The sequence below is a fragment of the Ambystoma mexicanum genome, chromosome 7p, assembly GCF_040938575.1.
Source record: "Ambystoma mexicanum isolate Mex_15411 chromosome 7p, UKY_AmexF1_1, whole genome shotgun sequence".
NCBI classification, from domain to species: domain Eukaryota; kingdom Metazoa; phylum Chordata; class Amphibia; order Caudata; family Ambystomatidae; genus Ambystoma; species Ambystoma mexicanum.
Genome location: NC_090939.1, coordinates 101780895 through 101795701, shown reverse-complemented (window position 1 = coordinate 101795701; position 14807 = coordinate 101780895). Strand labels below are relative to the sequence as shown.

At 45.7% G+C, this 14807-nt stretch overlaps 1 protein-coding gene across 9 annotated transcripts in view; it reads right to left on the bottom strand.

Annotated features, from left to right (window-relative positions):
- ATP6V1A (ATPase H+ transporting V1 subunit A) overlaps nucleotides 1–14807 on the bottom strand; it is a 1210625-nt gene that overhangs the window by 462392 nt on the left and 733426 nt on the right. For all 9 annotated transcript variants that reach the window (XM_069635876.1, XM_069635872.1, XM_069635874.1 and 6 more), the window contains 2 exons: nucleotides 14208–14370; nucleotides 5075–5183 (listed from right to left, as the gene is read on the bottom strand). In XM_069635876.1, the coding sequence (XP_069491977.1) occupies nucleotides 5075–5183; nucleotides 14208–14370 (272 nt within the window). The remainder of the gene's footprint in view (nucleotides 1–5074; nucleotides 5184–14207; nucleotides 14371–14807) is intronic.

The window sequence follows — 14807 nt, the reverse complement described above, 5'->3', positions numbered from 1 at the left end:
ACGCGGTTGTGTTGGAAAACGCTGCGGTTTTTCTTTCCGAGTTTCTCAGGCTCCTCCGAGCCTGAGAAACTCGGAAAGAAAAACCGCAGCGTTTTCCAACACAATAACGTTGTATTTATGTTTGCGGTCGCTTCAAAAGTGACTGCAAACATAAATACAACTTTTTTAAAGCTGCGGTTTTATTTTCTAAGTTTTCCGGGCTCCTCCAGCCCGGAAAACTTAGAAAAAAAAACGCAGCTAGTGCTTATTTTTAAAAAAAAATAAATAGCACTTACCGAGATTCAGCTGCAGCTTTCCTGCTCTGGTCTCCGTCCTCCGCATACAGCACTAATGAAGGGAAAGCCACCCAGCGGTAGCTTTTGTTTACTACAGCTGGCTGGCTTTTCCTTCATTAGTGCCGCAAAAGCCAGCACAGGAGGGCATCCATTTCACAAAATGGATGCGCCCATGTGCTTGCTTTTGCGAATTTTTAGCTTGAATAGCTCAGAATTTTACATAGGAAGTTTTAAAAAAGAGAATGCTAGTATTTGTTTTTATGTTGCCCATCTATTTTTTAAATAACATTTTTTACTAGACCATGCCTTTAAGGATATCCTCCATGAAGTCTGAAATCGGAGGACGGCTTCTTGTGCAGTGATCTTGAAGTGACCAGCAGCCTTTTTTAAGAGTTCGGTGAATGCCATTTGGCCGTCTGTAGGTGGCGAGTCTTTAGGCTGGGAGATGGTCTGGGTATCTAAGAAAAGGGTGTGTGTGAGTGTGTCCTCCTCACCTAGATGCAGCCTACCAGTTAACGTGCATATCTTGCCCTTTTACGCATGTAAATATGGCAAATACGGACCATTGATTTATTCATTAAAAAACATACTTTCCACCACTAGATGGCAATGTAGCATTTCTTTTGTCAGCAGCATAGCCTTCTTATGCATGATGGTGAATTTCCAACTGAAAGAACAAATCTGTGACAGCTAAGCGAGCAACACAATAAAGCACGCACCCTTTTAAAATGTGTTCATACCCATAACGTATGTGTTGGATAAGTTTTACTCTCTTGCAGAGGAGAAAACTAATTTTTACTCTCTTGAAATTGCATTTACGCTCTAATTTGAAAAATCATGCGTAAAATACTCCCACCTCAAAATCTTATCTGGAGCACTGCCTGGATGTGATCTCCCCATACCACTGAGGCGGCATACCTGTCAGAGCCAGGGACGAACATTGACACGTGGGACCGCGAGGGCTCCACCGATGGGATAGACACTCAGCTTACATGGTGTAGGCCACCCACCATATCGTAGGGCTGGCTTTCAAAGTGTTCGGTCGAAAGAATTTGCAGGCTTTGCACGAGCACCTCTGATCACGAGGAAGAAACAGATCGGATCGGCGATGGGTGTTTACCTAAGGGAATCTGCCGTTGCAAGATGGCCAAAATTTCAAGGCAGTCCTCTCCATAGCAAAGGGAAGAAGCAGCCAGACCGAAAGAAAAGGAAGCGAAGGGTTAAGTGAAAAACATTTTAAAAGGAGAAAGTCTGAACAGGGCCACCTCTCCCTACTGTGAAGGCCAGGCCTGAAGGCCATGTGGTAAGCAGTCGGTTATGGAACGTCAGCAGACAGGATCAGGCGTCAAGTCATCGAAAATGAGCAAAACACAGAATATCAGTAGAATTAACGCTAATTTTAGAGTGCAATATAAACTCTGACAAGCTCCACATTATGTGCGAACAACTAGGTAGGTGGGAAAAAAACAATCTGTGGGACCTTGACGCATGAGGGATCTTGGGTACACTACACACCACATTAGGGATAGTGTTAGTCACACCCATGTCGACGTCCCTTATCGATCTTCGAAAAAAAAAAAAAAGCTGCAATACTCTGCAATTACCACTAGATGTTGGAATATATGCACAGCATGTGATTCTAAGCAGATTCACAAACATAAGAAACCATTATATTTTGAGCTTTGATTCTGTTGTTTGTGTCTTGCTGCATGATGCCTTCACAATGCTCACAAAATAAATGAGCTACTCAAGGGAAGTAAAGAAAATAAATACTTTACTTCCCTTGAAACACCAGGGCAAGTTCAAAACAATATCAAAAAGTTGGGTTCATGGACATCTATAGAGGTAAAGTAGCAAATAGAAAATATTTCCAATAACTCGTCAATCCTCTGAACCTTTGGGTCATTGAATGGAGGTCATGAGAGGAGTGGAGGAGTCAACCAAGGTCATCAATTATGAGCTAGGCAAGGAAGGAGTAACTCATTTTTTTTTTGTTTGTGGTTACACAGTAACCTTTACAAAAGTTAAAACATGATAAGAATACATAGGCAAATATGTTTCCTGTTTGAAGCTAATCTGCCAGTTTCGGACCCCAGAAAGGACCTTTACCGCAAGGCTATTCTGATGCCTCCATTCCTCTCCAAGGCCCTATTTCAGGGCCCAGCACCCTTTCCACCTACCGACCCCTCTGCATGGACCACAGACAGTTTTGAGGCCTGTATGAAGAAAATGGCAGATTTTATCAATATTAGGATACACGATTAACCCCACTGGGCTTAACAGCTGAACACTTCATAAGAAAATCAATGCAGAAGACTGCGAGGCTGAGGGCAGAACCTCCTCTGCAGAAAACTGATAGATGGTAAAAGCTTCTTCCCTCACATCAGTACCAAGAAGTTGAGGTGGTACCGTAAAATATTCAGACAAGTTAAACAAGTCTCTGATTTGGAAAAATAATTGCCTGGGGTCTGGCTGGAGGGCAGAGGTATATCTCAGAGTATGCACTGTAGATTAGGGGAGATTCCGGAGGGAATGTTAGCATATAACAGAAACAGGGCACATACCAAGCTGATCAGAGGTAAAACAGGTATTCACAGGTACTGCAGGGGAAGGAGCTGGCTGTAAGTAAAGAGACAGAAAGAAAGCAAAGACAATGAAATATACTGGGCAACACGGATAAAATCAGAATAAAGGGTATAATGGAATATGAAAAGGGGTCTCAAGGGATTAAGGAAAGCCCTTGGGATAGGTACCAGCAGATTACTTACTCTTAACTGTCAAACAGCACCGTCACAAGTTAGGCGTGCCAAAGAGACTGTTGGACTCAGTATAAGGGTTAACCTGGAGACCATATGCTGAGACATGTAAGACTCCAATGCACTAGATTAAGGCAACATAAGGCTTTCCCTTATCTGATCTGAGACCAACCCAGGGGTCACAGTGTAAACAGATACAGAGCGGAGGCACAACAGTGGACCAAGATGTAATACAGGTGGAAAGCAACATTGAAAGAAATAATCAGGTACGAGACAGGATAGTGAAACAAAGCACAAAGCAGATACTGGAATATCAGAATACACAAGGCAAAGGACTCTGGCAAGATAGGTTGCTGTCAACAAAGCGAATACAAGGGGTCCAGGAAACCCACAGTACTTAAGAACAAGCACTAGAACTATGGTCTGAAGACTGGTAATAGTGCAGGTGAGGAAAAAACAGGAAATCTTCAAGAGACGGGATTGCAGAGAGAAAGAGCAATGCTAGGCAGAAACAGGACAAGACTGAAGCAGAAATGCTTACAGAAAACAGCGTTTACAGAAAATCAGAACGGCAGAAAAGAAGAAATTAAGGTCTTTAACAGAAAACCAGGACAAGGTTTCATACATCAAAAGTTAGAAATTAAGGAAATGTTCAAAAACAGGCAGACTGCAAAATCAGACTGGAAAGGGCGCTGCAAAGCAGCAACAGCAAACCGGATTCAAAATCCAAAATCAGGATATTCAGGAAATTCAGAATTTAATTTTATATGCAGATGTACTTGTCCTGTTTTCGTGTATATGTTATCACCATTTTTCTAGAATAAAGTTGCTTTTATCCAAGTTCTGTGCCCCACTGGTATAATCTAATTGTTACACTAGCATTGAGAACCATGTCAACTTCCCTTTTTTTGGGCAGTGATATGTTTTTTTGGGGAGCTGAGTTGTATCAGTTTTGCAGTCTCTACTCCTAGAGGGGCGCATTTTCTAATTTAATAGACTATTTTTCCAACAGTCGCCTACATCCTGATGCATACCATTGACAAAATATCTCACAATTTTTCTAGAATAAAATCGATTTTATCTAAGTTCTGTGCCCCACTGGAGTAATATAACTATGTTATACTAGGATTGAGAACCATGTCAACCTCCGCCTAGCGCTATAAGGGAGAGGTAGCTCTGACTCATCTACACTTTTTTCGATATTGTTATATCCTTAAGAGTCAGGCTTCCCGATGACAAAAAAAAAAGAGGGTCTCACAACCTGTCTTTTGACCAGAAAAAGGGAAGCAAACAGAGAAGCTATTCCCATATCCAACCGATACAGCAGAGGAATAGGAACTGGAAGGTGACGTACGAGTAGGGGGCAAGTCATGGCGCAAGGAGGGATGCTCTCACATAATGGTCCAATTTCAAATCAATTTCAAATCTGACAGCATCCTCTTTTGGGGAAGCTTTTTCCTGTCCAGCCTATTGTGCAGGCAGGCCCAACCAGGAAGGAAAGAGGGAGTGCAGGACTTTAGAGAAGCTAGTTCACTCCGCAATGAACCGAAAATATATTGTATTTGAGTAATCATTTAAAAATAGACCTTACTTGTACATGGATAGACATGAGTCACTAAAAGGCTCTTCATTTCATTACATTAGTCAACATCTAACACTTTAAAATGCTGGGAATTATTTTGGTGTAATCTGAAAACATAACATGCACTGTGATGATATAACTTCTCGCAGAGCATCACTTGCCAGAACTGCTTCAGAGCTTTCCGAACATCATCTAAACAAGCGTCATGACTGAAAGGCTAAAGGGAGAAATGGGGCCTAGGAAGTCTTCTAAAGGAGAGAATCAGCAATTTGACCAAGTACAGAACAGAATTTCATGCAGAAGCAAATAGGACACAGACAAGCCAGCCCCCTTCTACCTTTTCCTTAACCAAGCAACCTACAAAATATGTTTCTCCTAAAAACCAAGGAACAAATATAAAAAAAGTCTTGAGAAAATGATTCCCACTGCGCATGACCAGAACCCCAAAAGGCTTCAATTACCTGTATAGATGGAGGCTTCTCTAGCCGCCACTGGCATGTTGGATGTGTTGGCGACCAGGGCCGTTCTCTTCATGATGCTCTCAACTTTTCCATCCACTTCCATAGTGAGCTGCAAAGGCATTCAAAGTCCATGAAGCAATGACTGACCTCTCAAAATAGATTTCAAACTTCAGAAAACAGACAATGCAGTCAAAGATTCAACAGTTTACACATCCATTCCGTTTCAAAGAGCAATGGCATACTTACCTATTTTAATGCAATCTGTTATCAATTCAACGGCAGTTGTGGGAACCTGAGATTTAGAAAAGGCCAATGAGCCATACAAAACTTCCACAACTGGCCACATGCAAGGCTGTACTGATGTTCTTGCTGGAATGCAATCTGACATGGTTTACTTTAATAAATGGTGTTAGGTGCAGTAAGTAGTAGAATGACTGCTTTTAGGCATGGTGGGTGGGAGTGAGGACACTAGATTAGAGATTTGTGCGGGTCTTTATCAGATATTTTAGGGTGGTAATTAGACAAATGATTCCAGGGTTGATTTGTGATACCATTTATTTAATACAGCACAAAACATGAGGGATTCCAAGAAGGAGGAACAGCAGAACACCACACATTTGAGGGCAAAAGGGAAAAGTTAAAGTACAGGAAGACTTGTGGGGCAAAGGAGGAATGGAACTATGCATTTCTTTTACAGCCTACAGGAGCCACAAATTATGCCATCAGGACACTGCAATCTTGTTCTTCTATATGGACATGACATTGATTGGTGACTCAATAGCCTGTCTGCATACGGGCGTAGCTAATGTATTTATTTTATCCTACATATAATTAAACCCATGATCACACAGCTGCAACAATATGGACTAGGCAAGTGCACAAAAGAATCACTTTAAATGCTGAACATTGAGCACTAACCTATAACAACCGCATATGGCTTTTTTCAGCAGTGTATAAAGCAACTAGTGTCTCAAAAAGGGCACAATTTGCTGCTTGTACCGAGGACAATATATTTTCACAAAAGAACAAGTTACTTACCATCTGGTAATGTTCTTTCGATTGGCTGTTCCTCCAACATATTTCCTCATCTTTGACACGTGGGGTCCAGTTTCAGAAAAAGAAATTAGGCAGAGGGCGCCCTGCGTCGATGGCATCGAGTTCATGTGCTCAAAGGCCTCTATCAAGGGGGATGTCATCAGATGATATAAGTAGCATGCACGGCAACCGTTGGTCTCAGTACTGTTCCGCTGTCACCCCCATCCACGTGTTAGCGGTTAGTACAGGCAGGCAGTAGTCAGCCTTGTTAGAAAAAAAGCTATAACAGCATGGGAAATTCTACAAAGGGGTAGAATGGGAGAGCGATGAGGAATACGTTGGAGGAACATACAGTCGAAAGAAGTTACCAGTTGGTAAGTAACTTTTTTTTCAAATGGATTGTGTCCTCCAACGTATTCCTCATCTTTGACAGACTCCCACAGCAGTATACCAGACTGGAGGAGGGTGGAGAATTTAGAATTGCCAATTTTCACAGGGCAGAATAAAGTACTGCCTTACCAAAAGTGAGCGTGGGAAGTATCCAAGCAATAATGCTTCTCGAACGAGTGCAACGATGACCATGATGCAGCATCACATTTGTTTTTAATGGGTAATGCCCTTGGCAGGGCAGCGGAAGAAAGAGGCCATGCCTTTAGTAGTATGTGCCTGCAGACCCCTCTGGTGGGTCCTTGCCCGCCAATCTAACATTCTGAAATTCCAAGGATAATCCACCTTGACAAAGTCTGTTCAGAAACAGCTTGTCCTAATTTTCGTCCAGTATATCCTATAAAGAGCTGGTCATCCACTCTCAACTTGGACATCCTAGAAATATGAAAGCTTAAAGCTCTTTTAGGGTCCAAACTATGGAGCCTTTCTTCCTCTTTACTGGGATGCGGTGGAGGATAAAACGCTGGTAGAACAATTTTTTGATTTAATTGGAAAGCCGATACAACTTTAGGCAGATAGGAGGGTTTAACCCTCAACAGAACCCTGCCCTTGTGAAATACGGTAAAGGGTGGCTTGGAAGAGAGTGCCTGCAACTCGCTGACTCTACGTGCAGATGTTAGAGCAACCAACAGTATGGTTTTAAGGGTTAACAATAATGGACATGTGTACAAGGGTTCAAATGGTGCACACATTAGGAATTTTAGAACCAGGTTAAGGTCCGAAACTGCAACCTGAAAAGTAGAAGGTGGGAGCACATTTGTGCGCCCTTTCAGAAATTGAATTATCAAAAGGTATTTTGAAGTAGGAACATTATTCCGAAGAGCACTTGAATATGAAAAACGCTGCTAGATAACCCTTAATGGTCCCAATGTGAAGACCTTGGGAGTGCTAATAAAAGCAGAAAGGATAGTACATCCGTAATAGAACATAGAATAGGATCAACATTCTTTTCTCTGCACCAGTCGCAAAAATTATTCCAACGGCACAGATTTTGTTGCTGGCCTTCTTGCTGAAAGCAACACCTCCATCACTTCATCCGGGAGATCCCAATCCTTTTATCTCAACCTTTCAGAAACCACTCGTGAAGGTTGAGATTGTTGACCTCTGTATGGAGAACCTGACCCTCCCCTTGAGACAGAAGATCCGTTCTTTGCAGAAAACGTTTCGGAGGACAGATGGAGATGTCCAGAAGGTTCCGAGAACCACGTCCTCCTGGCCCAATCCGGGGCAATAAGGATCATGTGGCTTCCGAACCGTCTCAATCTCCTGATTACTTGAGGAATAACAGGGATCGGCGGGAACGCGTATAGTAGCGGAAAATCCCAATCAACCACAAACGCGTCTCCTAGAACACCTTTCGGAGGAAATTCCCTTGAGCAGTACCTTGAGCAGTTCTGGTTGATGCCTGTCACAAACAGATCTACTTGAGGGTTTCCCCAAAGGGCGAAGAACTATTGGAGGACTTCCTGAACTAGTTCCCACTTGTGGGAGACTGTGATCTGCCTGCTCAGAACATCTGCTGTCATGTTCTCCTCCCCAGCTAGGTGAACTGCCAATAGGGACATTCCTTCTCAAATTGCCCAGTACTAGAGCTGCATTGCTTCTCTGCAAAGTGGTAGTGACCTTACACCACCTCTTTTGTTGAGGTAATGCATGGCCACTGTGTTGTCCGTCATTATCAGGACATTCTTTCCCCATACAGACGGCAGGAAAGCCCTCAGTGCTAGTCTGATTGCCCTCAGCTCCAAAAAGGTTGATGTGTAGTTTGGACTCCGATGGAGACCAATGACCTCCGACTGTCACATCGTTGGCATGCGCTCCCCAACCCGTGAGTGAGGCGTCCATCACTACTGTAATCTCCAGCAATGGTTGCCAAAATTGTTCTCCCTTCATAATATTGTCCTTGCAGGTCCACCACAGAAGATCCTGTAAGACCCTGCTTGGAACCTGAAGTAGGTCTGACATTTTTCCTGATAACTGGGACCATTGAGTTCTTAGAGACTATTGAAGGGATCTCATTCTCAGGCGGGCCTCTGGCACCAGAAAAATGCAGGATGCCATGAGGCCGAGCAACCTCAAGAAATTGAAGGCCTGAAGATTCTGGGCACTCTGAAATTTGGAAACCATCTGAAGATTGTCTTGAGCCTTCACCTTGGGTGGCGAGCACTTTCCCACGGATGTGCCTAATACAGACCTGGTGTACTGCAGCTGTTGGGAAGGTGTGATCTGTGACTTCTTGAAATTGAAGGAGAAGCCCAGTCTGTGAAGGGAGTGACAGGCGATTCTGAGATGTTCCCAGGCTTGCTCGGGAGAATGCGCCCGGATCAGCCAATCATCCAGGGAGGGGTAGACCTGAATCCCCGCTCTCCTGAGATGCGCTGCCACCACCACCATCAGTTTGGGGTAGACCCTAAGGGCGGAGGTCACCCCGAATGGCAGTACTCGAAACTGATAGTGCAAGCCGCCAAACGGCAAACCTCAGGTATTTTCTGTGCTTGAGATGGATTGGCACTTGAAAATAAGCACCCTTAAGGTCCAATGACACCAACCAATCCTGCAATTGGAGGGCCTGAAGGATCTGAGAAAGAGTAACCAACTTAATTGTGTCCTTCCTGAGGAACTTGTTCAAGAATCTCAAGGCCAAGATGGGTCTCAGTCGGGGATCAAGAAATATGGGGAATACCAACCCTTGTTCCTCTCTGCTACAGGCACTGGTTATATAGCACCTTTCTCTAGCAGGGTTCATATTTCCTGCACAAGGAACAAGTCTGGAATCCTCAGAGAGTGTTTCCCTGGTGGATTGGTGTGAGGCTGTGTTATGAATGGTAGGCAGTAACCTTGGGCTATTGTCTCCAAAGCCCATGAATCTGAAGTAATGGCTCGCTATTCTTCGAGATGCTGAGACAGTCTGCCTCCCACCGGTGACACGTGACGCAAGCTCTCAAAGTGGTTTTGAACCGGTTGCTGTAGCTCCTGATGGCACGATAGCTGCAGCTGGAGTTGGCTTGGCACCTCAACCTCGTCCACCATGAGTGAACTTCTGTTGGCCTCTTCGACTGACCATTCCTCTCGCCTTTCCAAATGGGGAATAGTAGCGAAAAGGCTGTCCCGCCAGACGAAAAGGCTGAGGTTGCCTAACAGCGGCCCCTAAAGATTTGTCAGCCGCCTTCGAGGTATGCAACTTCTCAAGGCTCTCGTCAGCCTTGCTGCCAAAAAGGTGAGACGCATCAAATGACATGTTGAGGACACGAGCCTCCACATCCGGTGCAAAACCAGACTTCCGCAACCACGCAAATCCGCGCATCAGAGTGCTCGTGGCCATGGACCTGCGGATGCTATCCGCAGTGTCCAATCCAGACTGAAGGGATTCGCACATGGCTTCCTTGCCGTCCTTAATAATAGCCAGGAAGCCGTTCCTTTCATCCCCTTTTGGAATATTCACTCCCACACAGTGTATGAAAATTTTGCTACGGCACATGTGGAGTTGAGGTAGCCGTGGTTGCCTGGATCACCAGACTCTCCAGAGTGGGGTGCTTGGACAGAGAGCCGGGGTTGCTACTGGAAGGGCGGTATTTCCTTGTAAGGGATTTGTCCACTGCCGGATTGGTTTCCGGGGTCTCCCAATGTAACGCTCACCTGGTTCCCACGGAGGCGCAGGCGTGGTCTGGACGGCAGTGGCCTCTTCGAAGGAGAAGTTCAGAACCCTGAAGATGGAGTGGGCTGGGTTCCCAAATCTGGCTTGTCTGGCTCGGATGAATACCCTTCTGTGAGCGAAAAGGAAGGGTTAAAACTCTGCGGGTTTTGTGTAGATCTCCCGTTCCCCTTCTCACCCTCCTTGCAACCCTTCTGTAATTCCCTGTGGAGACTCACCTTAGGGATTGAAAAGGCGAGCTCTCCATCCTGCTTCTGATGCAGGGGCGCGTTGGGATCCAGTTACGTCACTGGATAGTAAGTTAGAGTTCGCTTGTCTGTTCCGGTAAGTACCGTAAATGTTTATGGCAAGTTTGAGTCTAAACTGTTCCTCTTCTCTTTTGCAGGTAATGGAAGACTCCGGACTGAGGGCGTTTTCTGTCAAAAACCTGATTTCAGGTGAGTTTTGGTGTAGGCCCATTACTGTCTTTTCCTGTCTCTTTTTCCTTAGGGGCCGGAGTTCGAGAATACCGAAGAAATGGAGCCGGCACGAAGCAGAAGCTGAGTCCGACCTGTAAGCAGGTAAGTTTTAAATAGTTCGTTTGCTACGGTTCTTGCATTCACTAATGTGATGTTTGCTTTTTCCCCATAGGGGCCGGGGTGCTGAAATGCCCAAGGAATGGCATCGACCCGAAGGTAAGAAGAATTAGCTTGGCAGGTAAGTGCTTCTTGGGTATTTTCCCCTTCTCACCTTGCTTTCTTCTCTTCGTCTCCCTGTAGGTGCTGGAATGCTACAGGAGATCCGGATGGGCGTTGCAGAGCCGAAGGCGCCACGTGCAGGTAAGAGAAGTGCGCCGAGATGTATGCGACGCAGTGAGTATTTAAAATGATGTCTTTTTGCAGGAACGTTGGCGCGCTGAATCCAGAATGCAGCTTTAACAGGTAAGGTTTGTTTTCACCTGTTTCTTCTTCCCTTTCCTATCCTTAGGTGTTTCCAGGATGCTGGCAGGCGTGGTCGAGGGCTGGAGCAGGAGCAGGCACGGTGAGCGTCCAGCTGCTATGAGCAGAACAACGCGAAGCGTGGTTTGCTGTCTGGGCGTGGCTTAAATAGCCTTTCAAGTAGTCCCAGGTATGTATCCTTGCACTGAAGGTATGTATCCTGCCACCAGCCACACCCGTGTGGTTAAGTAGTTCCTTTTTCATCTGGAAGTTGTAGAATGATCTGCCAGGTAAGGAAATGCAGCGTGGTCTGCCAGGTAAGTTTGCACCAAACACTATTCCTTCCATATCTTGTATGAGCCTGGCACTGATGGTGCCAGGACTGTTATCCCTTATGAGCCTGACGCCAACGGCGCCAGGACTGAGTCCAAAGAGCCCCTATCTGGGGTGGCTGGGCCTTCCCTAGTATACATGTTGCCTGCCTCTGAGGGTGCCAGGCCCTGTCTGGCTCCTTGGCTTTTTTGCATAGCCACATTGAATGGTATAGGATCTGTAGGCGGACCTTGATATACGGTATAATATAAGTCAGATCATCCTGAACAAACTGTACTGGGGGTCTAGCCCAGCCTAGGTACTCAACTACTCTGGACATCAGTTGCCGGTATGAGGAGTCGGTGTGCTCCCCAGGTTCTGGCCTGCTGAACTCCAACTCAGGAGAATTATTTATGCCACTGACATTATGTAAGCTATCACAAAGATCTTCCATCTTACTTTCCTTTGATATGAGGCACTCTGGCACATTGGGGTTCCATACTGGAGCCCAAAAGGGGCATCCTCCCCCATCTGATCTTTCCTCTTTCTCAAAGATGGAAGAAAGGGATTTGAAAAAATCCTTCTTTGGCAGAGGAGTGAAAGTGTTTTCAGGAACACTAACAGGTTTTGAAGGTGTTTTGGTTGGAGTTTCCTCAGGTTCTGGGTGCTGAATGGACACAATCAGTACTTTTGGAGTTGATAGCTTCTGCGTCGACAATGGCGCCGATCGCTTCGATAACGCTGACGAATCGACAGGGCCCTTCGACGGTTTTGACTTTGAGGGTACTACAGGCTTCGAAGGAGTCTATCTCGAATGCTCACCATGTCACGAGTGATTTTTACTCATTCGAGGCCTCTCGATGTGAATCACACCGAACACCCGGGCTCGAGGGCGTACGAGTGTCGGGACCACTCCCTGCCAGCTTCGATAGATGTCATGTCGCCGGTGGAAGCTATGGAACGCCTGGCGTTGGCGGCGCCATTAGGTCATCCATTGCTTTTCCCTGTTCCTTTCCCAGGTTGCCGCTCTAGTCTCTCCTTTTCATTTTCCCGGCTTCACTATTTAAGCACCGCCCACTTCCGGGTTCGGTGCGTTGCAACTTTGTTTCTTTCCGAGTTGCTTGCTCCGTTGTGTTTTTCCTCGTTCCAGCTTTGCTACCCTTTGATCTCCAGTCGGCGTCACCTCGCCGTTCGCCTTCTTGGTTTCTTTCCCTTCCCTGGCGCCTCGCCTCTTTCTGGTTTTCTCTGTGCCCCTTGTCCTCCTTTTCTCCATCGTCTTTCACTACTGGATTCTTCCAAGGACCTGCTTCGCTTTCCATCGCCTGCTCAAGACCCTCGATCCTGCCATTCTTGAATTGCTGCACTTCGCTCACCAAATTCTACAGGATCGTGACTTTGTTCTCCGAGGGTTTTTTTAAGCATCCGCTTTTTTCCCTCGTTACCCGGTCCCTGCGGGAAGGAAGCCTCTTGCTTCCCTGCTTGGCAGGGAATCAGGGTGGCTTCCCACCGCGGACGACCATACCTCTTCTCTAAAAAGAAGAAGACTGGAAAAAAGGTATTCCGCCACGACACTTCGCCAGAAGACTCAGGTGAGGAGGAATCCAAGGAGGTGGTTAACATCATTGATAAAGCTACCGAGGTTCCAGAGGTTGACAATAGAAGGCGCGGACGGAGCCTTACCCTGTTTTTCAAATTTCTTTAGCATTTCTACAAGGAATGCTTCCAACTCTGCGGGCTTTGACTGTTTGGTGGATCATCTTACCCTCTCAGGGGTTTTATCTGACGAGGATGAAGAGGAAGACGACCGATGGTGCCTCCTCCTACTCAATCACTTTGCCGAGGACAAATAATGGCGTGAGCAACTACGGGACCTTTATTGTTTTTTGTGTTTCTTTCGTCGAGAAGAGGAGTCACTCGACTCAGCAGTTGAAGAGCGATCAGGTCTGGTCTTACGGGGTTTGTTTAACCTCCCTACCTGCAGCTTCCCCTTTCGTTGTCGTAAGGCTTTTCCTGACATTTTGTGCAGAAATCAGTATCATGGCCTTCAGCCAGGCACCACAGACAAAAATGTTGCGGATCTGTGATCGACGTTTTGGAGTCACACTCCTTGCACTTCTTGAATTTGGTATGAGGGGTTGTCAGTGTGGCGGACGAAGACATCTTGTCAAAGGAAAACTGCTCAATTTGGAAACTACGCAATCAGTTTTCAACGAGGCGTGCCGAGTTTCTCGAAGCAAACACTTGCGGAAAAACGGAATGGAGGCCAACGGGCCCAATGGCATTACCCTCGACGGAGGCCTTTGAGGGACTTCGACTCGTCGCCATCGACGCAGGGCTCTCTTTGCCGAAAAAACTTTTCCGAATCAACCTAACATGTCAAAGCTGAGGAATACATTGGAGGACACAATCCATTCGAAACTTACTTTTCAATGTGGGAAAAATCGTGTAAAGCGAGCTATGACAAAGTGAAGCCAAATTCTTAACATAAACACAACAAGAGCATTTGAGATGGTCACTCAACTATAACAAAAGCACCATTTTGAGATCTCATTATTACAGCTCAGTGTTGCAATTAGTAAAGTACATACAGGTATCAAGAAGGCTTATTCTGAAAGAGCAGGACTGGAGAACGTAGCATGGGGTTTCAAGGAATCCAATGGAGGGACTCATCCTACAGATCTCCAAAATCCCTCACCAAACGTTCTCCAGAGAGCACATGCTACTTTCATTCAAATTATTTTGTACTTGAATCCAACATAGGAAGACTCACCTCAGGAAAATCTCTGAGTACCTCAGACATCTCATTTCCTCTCTCGCCACATCCTACATAGATAATGACATCACTGTTGGAATACTTGGAAAGGGACTGTGAGATGACAGTCTTCCCACAGCCAAAAGCTCCTGGGATGGCAGTGGTGCCTCCTTGTACACACCTGAAAACAGGAGAATGCAGAGGTGGTTATGTAGTTATCACCGATTTACTGCTTAAGTTAATTAAAGGTTGTATTCCTGTCACCCGTATTAGAATGCAAGAAAAATGAGCAGGGAATATTAGCTATGAATACTGGATTTATGTTTTATTTATTGGACATTTGTATGGCGCCTATACACAAGTATTTCCAGGTTCCACAAGACAAGATGGGGGGTGAGGGTGGAGACAAGGGAATCATGAATGCATAACAAAAAACAGTTATACTGGCCTTGTGACAATCCTACCGTGCAAGTGCTTGCAAAGGTGGTAAGTGCAGGGGGTAGAGGGAGAAGTGCAGGGGTGGGTTGCCCCCAGGAGGGGGCAGGGAAATGCAGGGCAGGCATGTGACAAGTGCCAGAGGAAAAGAAGGAAAGGGAGGTTGAGTGCAGTGGGTATGGA